The following is a 13,848-nucleotide window of genomic DNA, read 5'->3' as shown; positions in this document are numbered from 1 at the left end:
CGTGACCCATCCGTCTCGAAAATGACCGAATTCATGTCAAAGCTGATAACTACCATATCACGTGACAGGAGATAGAGAGCATGAGAGAGCTAAGTAGAGCTTCATGCGATGTCTGCTGGCATAATATCTAGCATATTGGTATATCCTTTGAATATGATGCAGACATGATTGAGTCTGTTGTACACGGTTGGACAAGAGGAGGCCCCACAGATTGATTGCTAGGTAGCTTCGGTTCACAGGTCGGATTGTGATTTCCATACTCCGTACCTCCACAAGATGTGCTAGATGAACCGAGGTTGATGGTGACAAACGGCGGCTCCGTCCCCGGGGGGTCATTTGCCGACCGTGATCCATTCTCCCCCAGACGCCCAACTCCGTATCCTTCCTACTAATTTCTCCTCGTCCCCATCTTTCCTTTATACTTCTTTTGTTTGTGGGGGCTTTTTCTCCGTCTTGCTGTTCCTCTTAATCCATTTCGTTTTTGATCCTACCAGCTGGCCTGTCGTCTCCGTGGCACCTTGCCCTTCTCTTACCTTCTCTGACGCCCAGAGACCGATCATCGGAGTAACCGCCCACGAGTAAGATCGAGAATACTAAAGTCTTCATATTCCGAAAATGGTTGCAGACGCTCTGGTTTATCATCCTGCTTTGGCGCACTACTTGCGCTTTGTCGCGACAACTGGTACGTCGTTATCTTGCACTCTGATCAGGAGAGGGAGATCGGGAGTAAACATGGAGCACCAGTCGACGTGCCGTTGTTTTCTCTAGAAATTCTGTTCGATCAAAAAAATCTGACCCTCATGGAAGAGATGGTTGCTAATGATTCACAGTCGGTCGTGACAAGATCCTGCGTACCCTGCAATACTTCTCCCGCTTCTACGCCTGGTATCTCTACCGCACCAACCGCCCCCAGTCCGCCATCGATCCCTACAATGCCATCAAGAAGCAGTTCGGCACAACACGAAAGATCCTCAGAATTGGAAAATTCGTGGAGCATCTCAAGGCTGCCGCGCTTGCCGCTGACAACAAGAGCCCGATCGACCCTGTCCTTCGGTACCTCGCCATCGGACGCCAGCTCGGTTATGCTGGTTACCTGACTCTCGACACTATCACAGTCGTCGACGTGATCGGTGTTAGGAAGCTTGCTGCGGCCAAGCGGCTGCAAGAGTCTGCCTATCGCTCTTGGATGGCGGGATTGGCCTGCAGCGCTGTCGCTGGACTTTACACTTTGTGGAGGCTGCAGGAGAAGGAGAAGACACTCGACCGTAAGGAGGGAGAGGGTGTCGTAGAGGCCAAGAAGCTCGAAAAGTATGTTATCTGGTCTCAGTACTGTTTAAAAATCATGGTGTACTGACGCGTATCAGGGAACGTGCCGCCGCCCGTATCCAGCTGATCTCCGACTTGTGCGACTTGACCGTGCCCGTCTCGGCGCTTGGTCTCGCCTCCCTCGATGACGGAATTGTGGGCATTGCCGGTACTATCAGCAGTTTGATCGGAGTGTGGTCGCAGTGGCGTAAGACCGCATAGACGAATGCGATCGATTGCCCTTCTCATTGAGTGGATGAAGTCAGCTCCGAAGGTAGTCTTGACTTGTCAGGCAAGGTTTATGCGAGCTATACAATTATGGATTCGAGGAAAATGTTCACCTCAGACACGATTTCTTATTCACTATTTTGAGCTTCTTGAGCTCAGTTCGACGGTTGAAGCCACGTCCAGCTACTACTTGTCTTTCATGGGCGTATGTAACTTTTATCGAATACACCTTCTTGTTTATGCTACTTAGTCATCAACGATTTGCATTTGATTTTCATACCTTTTCTCCTGGTGATCTTGACCTCAACCTTGAATGATATATCTTGCTCTTGCCGAGATTTATCGACCGCTGGAAGGATGCAGCTTTTCTCCTGTTGTGTCCCGCCGTCATGTGAAACGGGGGCTTTCACATGCGGATACTTGTGTCAGGCCTGAGGTGTCGACGGGTACTGGCGGCGGATGCCAACATTGTTTGTTTGGATGTATTGGAACTACACTTTTGTCGTTATTCTCACCTGTGTCCCTGTCAGTTGGATTCGATCATACTTATCTGAGCTCTCACTCGGAAATTCTTTGACGTTGTAACACCACTTGTGATTTTACGTTCTTTTTCCTCATTTGGCTTCGTGAGTGGGACGCTGAAAATATTCCTCAGGGATATGTCACGTTGGCCGATGGCTATTGCAGGCTATCGATCAGTTCCATCATAGTTTCTTTTTCGGGTGACTTGTGAGTTGTGACTAGCCAATTGAAGATTAGGTGTCCTGGCTTTGCTGATAAGGGTCCCAGCGACACTGATAGATCCAAGCTCGAGTTTCATTCTCGGCATGCCGCAACTTGCAAGTATGTCGGATCACCATATATGGGCCATGGATGACGATGAAGCATGCCAGCCCAAGAGCTTCTCGACGGCCTAGGCATTCATTGGCATTCTCAGCGGCGTCTCTGCTTAGTTCCTACTGTGAAAATGAAAGACTGATCTTCGAGATCTGCCGTCGACCCAACCATAGCCCGTCGATCAGTCTCAATTTGTGCAGCCAAGCTTTAAGACCAAATAGTTTTGTCCTGCAAGGGCCAATATATGACCCACTCAAGCATGCAATTACCCAGCGGGCCTTGTTTGAAGGCAGGCAACAATACAAAGGGATACATAACAATGACGGGCTCAAGGTGGAATCCTTATCGCTGTCTATCCCTTGCCAGCTGTTACCTCTTCCAAGTGGTTCCGGAGGCTTTCATCCTGCCAAAGCTTCTGCATCTTTTTGAAAGCCATTCTAGCGAGACTTGACAGTTTTAAGAACATACCAGGTCAATGAAGGAGTCGACAGACTGGGCTTCTCTGCGCAAGCCTTGCGAGACTTGTCTAGAGAGTTGAGGGCATCCCGTCTCTCTCCCGTCAACCTACCTGAACTGTCCTTTAGCCGTCGATTTCGAGAAATGATGTTACACCCTATTCTCGATATTGATAACTTCAATGTTGTATTGGCGGTTATAAGTATGGACTTTTGAGGGCAATTGAATGGTTGATCGTCGCTGACTCACCATTAATCGAAGGCACATACATCCTCTTATTCGGATTCATATCGCTGAAAATCAAACAAAGATGGTACTTGGGTGAAGCTTGTATGTTTGCTTTTCTTGTGGATTCTATTGTTGCTGATTATGATTAGTGCCTGCTTTCCTGACCGGCGTCGCTTTTGGACCGGCTGCTGCGAGGTTTCTCAAGATTTCCCAATGGACCCGTGACGATAGCGATGGAGACCACGATGTCACCTACGTAGGTCCTGCCTGAATGGGTGGTCCTATCTGGGTAGTTTATGCTGACTTGGCCTAGGACTTGGCTCGCCTGGTCATTGGCATCCAATTAGTCAAAGTTGGATATCAATTGCCGAAGAAATATCTGAAGGAACGGTTCAAGGAAATGACCATCTGCTTACTTCCACTCACTGCCATCGGTTGGCTTGCGACATCTGGATGCATCATGCTCATGATTCCACGTATTTCCTTCGTGTGTCGACCTATGTCATCCGTCGTTGCAATCTGTTACTGATGTTCGAGAACAGCTATCGGCTCTTATAATCGGCTCCTGTGTAGCATGCACCGATCCGATCCTATCTCAAGCAATTGCAAAGGGCCCTTTTGCCGACAACTATGTTCGTCGTCCTCTCCGTGAATTCATCTCGTCCGAGGCAGGGGGTAACGACGGATTTGGCTTTCCCTTCCTACTACTGGCTGTGGCACTTTTGCGGTACGCCGAGGCACCTGAGAACACGGTCAGTCTGGAAGAGTTTGATTTGGCAAGGGGGATCCCGGACTCGCTGGGCACGGCTGATATCGGACGTTTCGGCGGTGGAGTTACCCGCGCTATGAGGCACTGGGCTATCGAAGGTGTGCTCTATATGATGGTATTGGGCTCGGGATATGGTGCTCTCATAGGCTTCGTCAGCCGCAAACTTCTCAATATCGCTTCTAAGAGGTACGTGACGGATGACGTGCTTTCGAGGCCTCCCGCTCACCTTTGCAATAGGAGATGGATCGATAACGAATGTTTCTCCCTCATGCCTGTGGCTGTCGGGGTAAGTTTGATTCTAACTGATGGTAGAACGGCACTAATAATCTCGTTAGTTATTCATTGTCGGCACGTGCGGTTGCTTCGGTTCCGATGAGACGTTGGCTTGTTTCGTCGCCGGGAACGCATTGAACTGGGACGGTCTGTATCACGCGGAGTCGCAAGCCCGGCATGATGCCTTCAACTCGACACTGGAAACGCTGTTGAATTTCGGGACATTCATGTACCTCGGCGCGGTTATGCCATGGGATCAGTTTCATATGCCGGACACGACGGGTATCACAGTCTGGCGGCTGATCGCATTGGGATTCCTGATTCTGGTTTTTCGTCGTATGCCGGCGATTCTGCTTGGGTACCGTTTCATGCCAAAGGTGTGCAGTAACTGGAAGGAAGCCTTGTTCATGGGATACTTTGGACCGATTGGTGAGTCTTGAAGCCGTTGCATAAGATCTGAACTGACAGGCGTGAGCAGGTGTGGGGGCGATTGCATATGCAGAATACACCCGTCGATTATTCCCAGCCCCTGGGAAGAGTGACCGAGAAATCAACAATTTGACTGCTGCCATCACTCCAGGTATGATATCCATCATTCACCGATAGCAAGTGGATGTTCTGACGCTCCCTTAGTTGTATACTGGCTGGTTCTTTTTTCCATCATCATCCACGGCCTGTCCGTCCCCGCGCTCAACGCTTTATACAAGATATTCAAGGTCCCCTGTATCTGCGATCATCCGGTGGAAGTCGCCCTTCTTTCGGAGAATGAGCCCCTCCCGAATAACAGTACGGTTGATCGGGGGCGACACTCGATGATCGTGAACAACCGCTTTTCCCGATCGCCGGACGACGAGGAAGCGCAAACGAGACGATCCTCTCGCGACGATACAGAGGCGATACTGAGACAGAGTGAAGAAAGTCGCTCTGGTGGAAGCGCCGATCGACCCTGCACGCAAGAGTCCATGCAAAAAGTCGACCGAGCGGTTGATACGACGGAAATGGTTTGATGATCATGTTGATCTTACGATAGACTATTTAGTTCAGAGTCACGACTCATAATGAGGATCGCAAAACTTCATTCCTATCATTCATCATAACATCATGCATTGTGAAGCAGAGCCCCCTCTCTCCCATCTGGAAACAAACCCCACCACCTCAGCGAGTTCGCTCCAGGGGTTCAAACGGGGCAAGTCTATCACCGTCAGCCATACCACTCAACCGTACAGATTGCAAGAGAGCTACCTTTCCACAAGAAGAGCAAGTCTTCTTCTCGCCCGAGATGGAAGCACCGCAGGAGGGACAAGCGTTGTGACCGGCCATTTTGAGTTGCGGGGGATGTAGATCTAAACCGCCGATGAGGATTAGCTCGTTTGGGTCGTCAATACAGCAAATATAGAGATATACCTTGTTGATAAATGGGACAGATGTATGAGTGGTTTGAGTACCTTTGTGGGCGAAGATGAGTCAGGTAGAGAGGAATCAGAGAATATTTAGTAAATAAGCGAAGGTAGGATGGTTTGTTTTGCTTGTACCCCGCCGGCTGTCAGTGAGTGCCCCGCCTTGGTTGCTTGGTGATTGGTTTGTAGTAGGTTGTCCAACAGGCAGCTGATTGTTTCTAACTAACTAGGTATCTAACAGGGTGAGTAAATAGAGGTGAGGATGAGCAGGTGACTACGGTATTCAGGAATTAGATGAGGCTGGTTCGTGTGCAGATAGTGAGCTTCACTCATTTCTAATTCAGTTGTGTACCTAGGTGTTGGATGGGTGGAGGTTCTCTGAATATATATCCTTCGGTGGTGAGGAGCTGAAATCGACAGCAACTAGTATGTGAACAGATAGAAATGTACATGTCCGACCCAACATCTTCTTGACATGTAGCGAGTCAAAATTCTATCTTAGCCAGAGCCCATTAGTCACTGCCATCCCAATGCAATTGAATTCACTCTAAATTGCCTATTTAGGAAATCTGTTTGGTATCACTCTCCCCACATATACACAAGCATAGCATTTTTGCGAGACAGTAGTGCTTCATAGTTCTAATCTAGCTTAGACGTAGGTGAAACCAATCTGTGAGAGCTATTCGAAGGAATCTTAGCCATCCCAATGTGTCCAGTCCTACGACCCGATCTCATACTCGGGGAGCACAGTCCTCGGATCAGAAAGGTGCTGCTCTATGATCGGTCACCCGAAGACAAAGTCAAAGTGTCAAATAGTCTCGACATTCAGTGGATACTTCCACCCGGTTGGACTTCGGGATCGGGAGGATGCCATTGCTACTATTGGATTATGCTACATGGGGATACGGGTGGATTTCTTTTCACTCTGCAGAGATGCTGGAGCTTGGCGTTCTCGATTCAGCTGGGGATTTACCCTTCGGCGAGTATCGGGTTTGCTTTGAAGGATAACAACTGTCGAAACTCGAAAACGTCAATAGAACTCGGTTGGAGGGTTGAGGTGTTTGCAGACGAGCAAGGAGCAAGGGAGCTGAAATAGTGCTGTTCTGGAGACTGGTCTGGTGACTCCAAACAAGAACTGCAGTCACGAGCTGCAAGCCATTTTTCTTCCAAAAAACCTAACATGAAGGATGGACAGCGGGTTGGTAGGTCAAAAGGGGATAACCAAGCACCAAATACTCGGAATGACCGAGTTGAGTCTATTCATTCGATCCCGTGATAGAAAAGGATGACTCCGGCCTTTGATAGTTGATAGATAGTCGAGTCTATTCTTAGATGCCGAAGCATCGGATTTCATCGGAGCTGGCGAGTCTCTCAGCTCTGCTGTAAGCCTGTAATAATTCCTGACGAATTACTAACGAACCGAAAAATCAGAGAAAAACCAAATGAGATGTGATAGCTTTCTATTTGCGCACTATTACGTGCGACATGAGGCATTTTTCGATGGGAACATTCTGCATTTGTTTCTTGTTATCAAATCGCTTCCTAAATCTTCCGCATTGGGAACAGGGTGTCTCCACTTGGCATGCCTGCCCAACTGCACAGCCTGCTTGTTCGAGATTATTGATAGATACCTCGATTGTTTGGGGTCAGGGGTTTTGAGCGCTTCTAGACTCTGCTTTGGCTCTTTTGATCTCAGAGTATCCCTATATTCTCCGACATGGTGCGCATGATGTGATGAATAGACCCTATCTGTCTCGCAGTCAAACAAAACAACTCAAAAAGATCTGAGGTCTGCAGTCTGCACTTATCATCGTCGTAGCAGCCTCAAATTCAGGGGCAAATAACTATTACAGTCATGGCGCAAACACTGTAAACTAGCCACCTTTCGGACTAGATCACCAGATAACAGCCCAAGAGTCTAAGATTTCTTTTAAGTCTCTCAGAGGTCCGGGGAAAGGCCCGCGTGGCCCAGGCGTCTTCTGCGGATGCGGGGTACAGCAGGATTTCCTGCCTTAGGCTGCCGAGCTGACTCGCCAGAACAACTGTATAAGCATTGCCATTGGAGCTCAGCTTTCGTATCAGTGACTCGGTCTCCGTGGATTTCACTACGCAGCTCTTGGCTGTGACCAGCTGAGTGAGAGCTGACTCCTACAAACCTTAAAGTATCTTACCTGATACCTCAAGAGTCAAGAGTGAATTGTAGCCTTGTAGCAGGTCGGTCTCAGGTTCCTAGGCCTAACCCGAAGGGGAGGAGAACATCATGGGGTCTTCGGGAAGGCTTGGTCGATCATAGTAGGGAAGCCTCTGTCCCTCACGTGGTGCTATGCATTTTCTGCTCCACAATCATCTGGACTGTGTCCATTTGTAATTGTGAGACTATTGCTTTTCATTCCGAATTTTCGGGTTCAGTGTTTTTGCCTTTTGCATAGCTAGGTAGCATTTGGGACTGAAGCAAGCAAAATGAATCGGATCAAATCGTCAGTAAAAAAGTGAGAGTCGCTGGATACGTCAATATTGGCAACCCTTGTAGATGCAAATTCCTTGCAGTTGCATGCCCAAGAACCAACGAGAACGAAGGCGGTTCCCTTTTGAAATTTAGTTCCCTTGAAGCGAAAACCAAAATGAGCAAGCGGCAATATCTTCTGCCCATGCTGTGACGTTGGACATCAAATCCAGGCTTGTGATTGGTTACTACAACGCTTTCCCTCGGCACGCGATGACTAAGGGATTTGCCTCCTTCCAGGATTGGCATCGTGACCTCCGAACTGCCAGCCGGGGATTTCGTCATGATTATCATTATTCTGGCCGTCAGCCGTCGGATCAGAGACACAAATTCAAATCAAATTTCTATACTGTTCTTGAGTTATGGCTGGTATTTTGGATGATTACGAGAGAGATACCGATAGAAGAATTAGTCGAGCCTGACTGTACGAAGAAAGAAGAATTTCTATGTTGTTTTCGGAATGGCTTTGTCGCTTTCGTTGTTCTGGATGACTTCAACATTAATAACAACCACAATGCTAATACAAATCTATACAAGTATCCTATCCAGGACTAGAACTAGCCGATAACTCTGCACTCCCCGCAATCTGGGCCTTATTAGCCCCTGATCTTTTGCCTCTTGACCCAGCAGGCCTCCTTTGCCAACGACGGGGCTCGCCTGGCTGTTGAGATCATCATTCAACGTCATAACTCCATTTGACCGTCAAAGGACTCAAGTTCTGTACTGTGTAGAGACAGCAAATAGCGGAGGGAATAGACTTTTCCAAGAAGCTGGAATGGTATGAGGTGCCGTAAATCCGTAATACTTGTAAGAATGGTTCTGCATGTGAAGACTTCAAATAAATTTGCTGCGTTAGGCTGCTGGAATGTAGTCAAGAGCTGCACTCTGCAGTACACATTGGCAGCCTGAGGTACCTTTACAATACACTGACCTACTACGGATTGCCTCGATTACTCTCGCCTCGTCACTTTTTTCCCTCTTACAACATCTTCCTGTAGCCTCGCTGAATCTCAACCCGACGCATCTTCCCGTGCGTTATCATCCATTATCCACGAGTCATCAAGAATAATTTATCCCTTTCCCGATCAGTCCTCCTTGCAGCGCTAAGTACGTCGCCTTTTGATTTTCTCTTACTCTTGTTGGTTGGTGGTCCCGACCAGTTGTTCCGTAACCATTTCGTGCCCACATCTGGGGTTCGGGTCATCTCGGGCACTCCATGAGAGGCATTTTTGTTCAGTCCACGGCTAACCATCATCGCTGCAGTCTCGTTCCTCAACCCCGACATCACCCGTGGAACTGTGGAGAAGCATATCGGACAGTAGCCTTGAAACTGTCCTCGGAGACCTGTATCATCGTGAACATGGCCCCTGCTGAGAACATTCATATACCCCCTGCTTCCCACCCGGAACCAGGTCCTCTCTACTCTGATTTCTTCCAACAACAAGTCGCGAAGCAGCGTAATAATAATTATCATTCGACTTCTCTAAGAAACATGGTTGCCACATCAGTTAATCGCACTGCTCTGCACCCCGGTGGTGTTCAGTATGTCTTCCCTTATCGACCTTGCTGCCTTGTGAATACCATCAAGTGCCCTTGTCGCTCTCCTTCATGTTGCCTTCCTGCCCCCTCATGAGCCACACTTCGACACAAACAAAGTGACAATCCCTCGCTAACATATACTTCGAACAGACCGGGCAAGAGCCACACCGAACTCGAGGAAGAGCTCCACGAGCACGCCCACATTGACTACGAGCGTGTCGCAATTGTAAGACTACCCTCAGGCCTAGTTGCATTCAAGTTTGCGATGTACTAACCGTCCTAGATTGCCAACCCCTCCGTCGCTGCACTCTACGAAGATGCCCTCGTCTACGAAACCGGTACCGCCATCACATCGAGTGGTGCCTTGACAGCATACTCTGGTGCCAAGACTGGCCGTTCTCCTTCAGATAAGCGTATCGTCAAGGAGGAGTCGTCAGAAAAGGACGTTTGGTGGGGACCTGTTAACAAGCCTATGACCCCTGATGTAAGTGCCATCTTCTCAATTCAAATCGCGCATAGTCCAGTATATCGCGCATTTTTTTCGGTTGCCCCTTGCAGTGGATTTCTTGCAGCACTCCCGGGGACCCCCTGCACATGCATACCGAAGGGGTCAAGCTTTTTTGGCAGCACAGGTGTGACAGCATATCATTTTCTGGGAAATGCCTCAAATGCCTCATAATATCCCTTTGTGGATGTATATGAGGCATTTATTTCACAGGCGTTGTGAAACAGGAAACTGCAGCTTGCTGTCTTCGGAGACCTGGCCTATTTTTCGGCTTCTCCGCATTCCCCCCGCCCTCGGCTCAACCTTACTTGCATCACGTGCATTACATCACCACATTTCATATCGATAGGGCTGATTACTAACCCACTGCTGTTAGGTCTGGCGTATCAACCGTGAACGTGCTGTTGACTACCTCAACACCCGTAACCGCATCTACGTTATCGATGGCTATGCCGGCTGGGATGAGAGATACCGTATCAGCGTCCGTGTCGTCTGCGCACGTGCCTACCATGCTCTCTTCATGCGCAACATGCTCATCCGCCCCTCCCGCGAGGAATTGGAGCACTTCCACCCCGACTACGTTATCTACAACGCCGGTTCTTTCCCTGCCAACCGTTTCACCGAAGGCATGACCTCGGCCACATCGGTGGCTATCAACTTCGCCGAGAAGGAGATGGTTATCCTGGGTACGGAGTACGCCGGTGAGATGAAGAAGGGTGTTTTCACCATTCTCTTCTACGAGATGCCTGTGAAGCACAACGTCCTGACCCTGCACTCCTCGGCCAACGAGGGTGAGAACGGCGATGTCACCGTCTTCTTCGGTCTGTCCGGTACTGGCAAGACGACTCTGTCCGCTGACCCCAAGCGTGCACTGATTGGTGACGATGAGCACTGCTGGACCGACCGCGGTGTCTTCAACATCGAGGGTGGTTGCTACGCCAAGTGCATTGGCCTCTCCGCCGAGAAGGAGCCCGATATTTTCAACGCCATCCGCTTCGGATCCGTCCTCGAGAACGTCGTCTTCGACCCCATTACCCGTGTTGTCAACTACGATGATTCCACCCTCACCGAGAACACCCGCTGCGCCTACCCCATCGAGTACATCGAGAACGCCAAGATCCCCTGCATCGCGGACAAGCACCCCTCGAACATCATCCTCCTCACCTGCGATGCCCGCGGTGTCCTGCCTCCCATTTCCAAGCTCACCACCGAGCAGACCATGTTCCACTTCATCTCGGGTTACACCTCCAAGATGGCCGGTACTGAAGACGGCGTGACCGAGCCCCAGGCCACCTTCTCGTCTTGCTTCGCCCAGCCCTTCCTCGCCCTGCACCCCATGCGCTACGCCCGCATGCTTGCTGACAAGATCTCCGAGCACAAGACCAACGCCTGGCTGCTGAACACCGGTTGGGTCGGTGCCGGCGCCACTACTGGTGGAAAGCGTTGCCCTCTCAAGTACACCCGTGCCATTCTGGACGCCATCCACAGCGGTGAGCTCGCCAACGTTGAGTACGAGACCTACGACGTGTTCAACCTCCACGTGCCCAAGACCTGCCCTGGTGTGCCCTCTGAGCTGCTCAACCCCAAGAACAGCTGGACCGCCTCGACGAGCTTCACCGACGAGGTTAATAAGCTGGCCAAGCTGTTCAACGAGAACTTTTCCAAGTACGCAGACGAAGCCACCAAGGAGGTTATTGCGGCTGGTCCCGTTCCCTCCCAGTAGCCTGTTTGATCTCGTTTCATTGCTTTCCTTTGTCAATATATTGCATGGCGTGCTGCGTTGCTTATTTTTGGGACATGAATTGGCTTGATCATGTGCGTGCTTGCAAGACGCAAGCAAGGGTACTCAAACCTTTTGCAATTTCCTTTTTGCTCGAATCCTGTGATTGACTTGCTCTTGGAGAGATTATACCTTTTATCGTACTATCTAGAATGCAAAAGTTGAGTTCAACTGATCGGCCATTGTAATTGTAGTGGAAGTGCAGTGTAGCTGTAATATAAAGAGGTCCAGTAGTGGAAGGAGGTGGAAGAAGGTCCCAAATAAATCATCAACTCTGCTCAACTGCCCAGGAGCATTGTACTCCGGCTCCCAACAAAAACACCGACCTTACAAGTTGTCTTAGCCCGATCTGGCACATCAATTGAGCATTCCGCCCATACTAGGAGAGTATCCACATTGTGAAGATCCATCTCCATGGATCAAGGCAATCCAGAACGTAAAGACACCGTTCCTCGTTTCCCTAAACAGCAACCAAAGAGACCAGCCACGAGCGTAGCCTACCTACCTTGACCTTGAGCAACTCATTGCCCGTCATAAGTAACTGCGCGCATAGTCCTCGCCTTCTGCTCACCTGCCTGAGCACGTACTGATCCAATAGTTCCTATGTCTTAACAATAAATCACTTGACAACCCCTATAGTGATGATCGGCCATTCGTTGATTCGTCCTTCCTGCGTCTGGACTAGACTAGGTACTAAATGCATAGTCGCATGGAGTTATGAAAGGAAGAACTCAGTAGCGAAGCCACCTGGCTGCCTGCTATTCCGTCAAGGGGTTGACGAGTACGTTGTGAGTTGTGCGTAACTGACTGCCGAGGTGGATTCCGCTTGTCTTGCCGCGTTCCTTTCCCGGTTCCGTCCCGGCTGCCCCTGGTAGATACTCGCGAGATAGTTTGGGCTTGGTGTGTTGCTCTCTACAGGGGAATCTGAGGGTTGTGCTGGGGTGGCACTTTGCCGAGTCTGTTTCCGCTGGGTGGGATAGATGGTGGCCTTAGTGGGTGGTAATACTAGATGATATGCTAATGGCCAAGATATGTTAATATTGTTGTTTGGTGTTGAGGTAGGAGTAGTTCACAGTACAGCGAATAGGAGTGTATACTTCGTGTAGATGTTGGGCAGGATACTATACTCGGAGAAAGACATTGACTCCGGATCAAGTGGTCGTGATTGCCCAACTGTATTGGTTCGACGAACAGTTTCAGTGTCTCTATCTTGTTTCTCATGGCGTTCATTTTGGCCAACTGACAGACAACGTGCCTTGAATTGCTGATGGTTATCTCATCTTGGAAGTGCCGGAATTCGGAGGAATCCCCGGAGCACAGCACTCCTGATGTTTTGTGTGGATGGAAGAACAATGTGCCTTCAGGTGAAGATATGATGAATGGCGTCATATGGATGGCTAGGTTGATTGTATTGATTGCGTTCTATGTATTCGCTCGGTTGCTTCGTTGAACATTGGGTCTGGAGATCGTAGATGTTGTTCCCTAGTATGGATGCATACTGCATCGCTACTCTGTACGGCACCTGTAGTAGTGCACAGAGCTACTTAGTAGCATGTATTCATCTGCTTCCTCAGAAAATGCGAAAATGAGGTACTTGATATCAAACTGTAGTAATTCTCAACCCGCAATTGGGTCCCGGAATCTCATCCGAACCCGACGGAAGAATATACTCCAGATCCTCAACTGATTCGAAGTGAACTAGCACTCTAGCAGTCATGCTGAGCCCTGACTAACTGACTTTCAGACTCCTGAAAACCAAACCGCTAGACCACATCCTCCCTAGCTGAAGCTCAGTCAGCGGAATAGCCGATCTGGACCGCATCAACGGAGCCTGGCAGTGGCAGGCCAACGATACCATAGTCGTCATGAAGTAGAGTTCTCCGTGGGCCGTGTGGAGCGGAGCCGTCCGTCAAGCTGCTTGACCTGACAAGATTAAGCGCCAGGCAAGAATATTCATCCTTTCATTGAGATAGCCGGAGCATTGACCCTGTTATCCTCGGGATATCGGGCGGAGGGAGGCGTATACCG

At 49.5% G+C, this 13,848-nt stretch overlaps 3 protein-coding genes across 3 annotated transcripts; all 3 read left to right on the top strand.

The window, feature by feature from the left end:
- Positions 1-615: 615 nt before the first annotated feature.
- Positions 616-1,527, top strand: CDV56_107180 (PEX11 family protein; the record flags this gene model as incomplete). The annotated part of the gene is made up of 3 exons (XM_026760799.1): positions 616-682; positions 831-1,308; positions 1,365-1,527. The coding sequence occupies 3 exons, from the start codon at positions 616-618 to the stop codon at positions 1,525-1,527; spliced, it is 708 nt and encodes a 235-aa protein (XP_026616664.1).
- A 1,443-nt stretch (positions 1,528-2,970) lies between these two features.
- CDV56_107017 (putative plasma membrane antiporter) lies at positions 2,971-5,103 on the top strand (the record flags this gene model as incomplete). Its single annotated transcript, XM_026760636.1, has 9 exons — positions 2,971-3,028; positions 3,088-3,156; positions 3,204-3,310; positions 3,368-3,530; positions 3,628-4,009; positions 4,061-4,109; positions 4,159-4,525; positions 4,575-4,676; positions 4,730-5,103. 9 exons carry the CDS (start codon positions 2,971-2,973, stop codon positions 5,101-5,103), a joined length of 1,671 nt encoding a protein of 556 aa, XP_026616663.1.
- A 4,253-nt stretch (positions 5,104-9,356) lies between these two features.
- Positions 9,357-11,763, top strand: acuF (phosphoenolpyruvate carboxykinase PCK1; the record flags this gene model as incomplete). The annotated part of the gene is made up of 4 exons (XM_026760278.1): positions 9,357-9,538; positions 9,686-9,761; positions 9,819-10,019; positions 10,417-11,763. The coding sequence occupies 4 exons, from the start codon at positions 9,357-9,359 to the stop codon at positions 11,761-11,763; spliced, it is 1,806 nt and encodes a 601-aa protein (XP_026616662.1).
- Between the last annotated feature and the right edge of the window lie 2,085 nt (positions 11,764-13,848).

Source organism: Aspergillus thermomutatus (genome assembly GCF_002237265.1).
Source record: "Aspergillus thermomutatus strain HMR AF 39 chromosome Unknown NODE_37, whole genome shotgun sequence".
Lineage (NCBI taxonomy): Eukaryota > Fungi > Ascomycota > Eurotiomycetes > Eurotiales > Aspergillaceae > Aspergillus > Aspergillus thermomutatus.
This window is presented reverse-complemented; position numbering and strand designations above follow the sequence as displayed.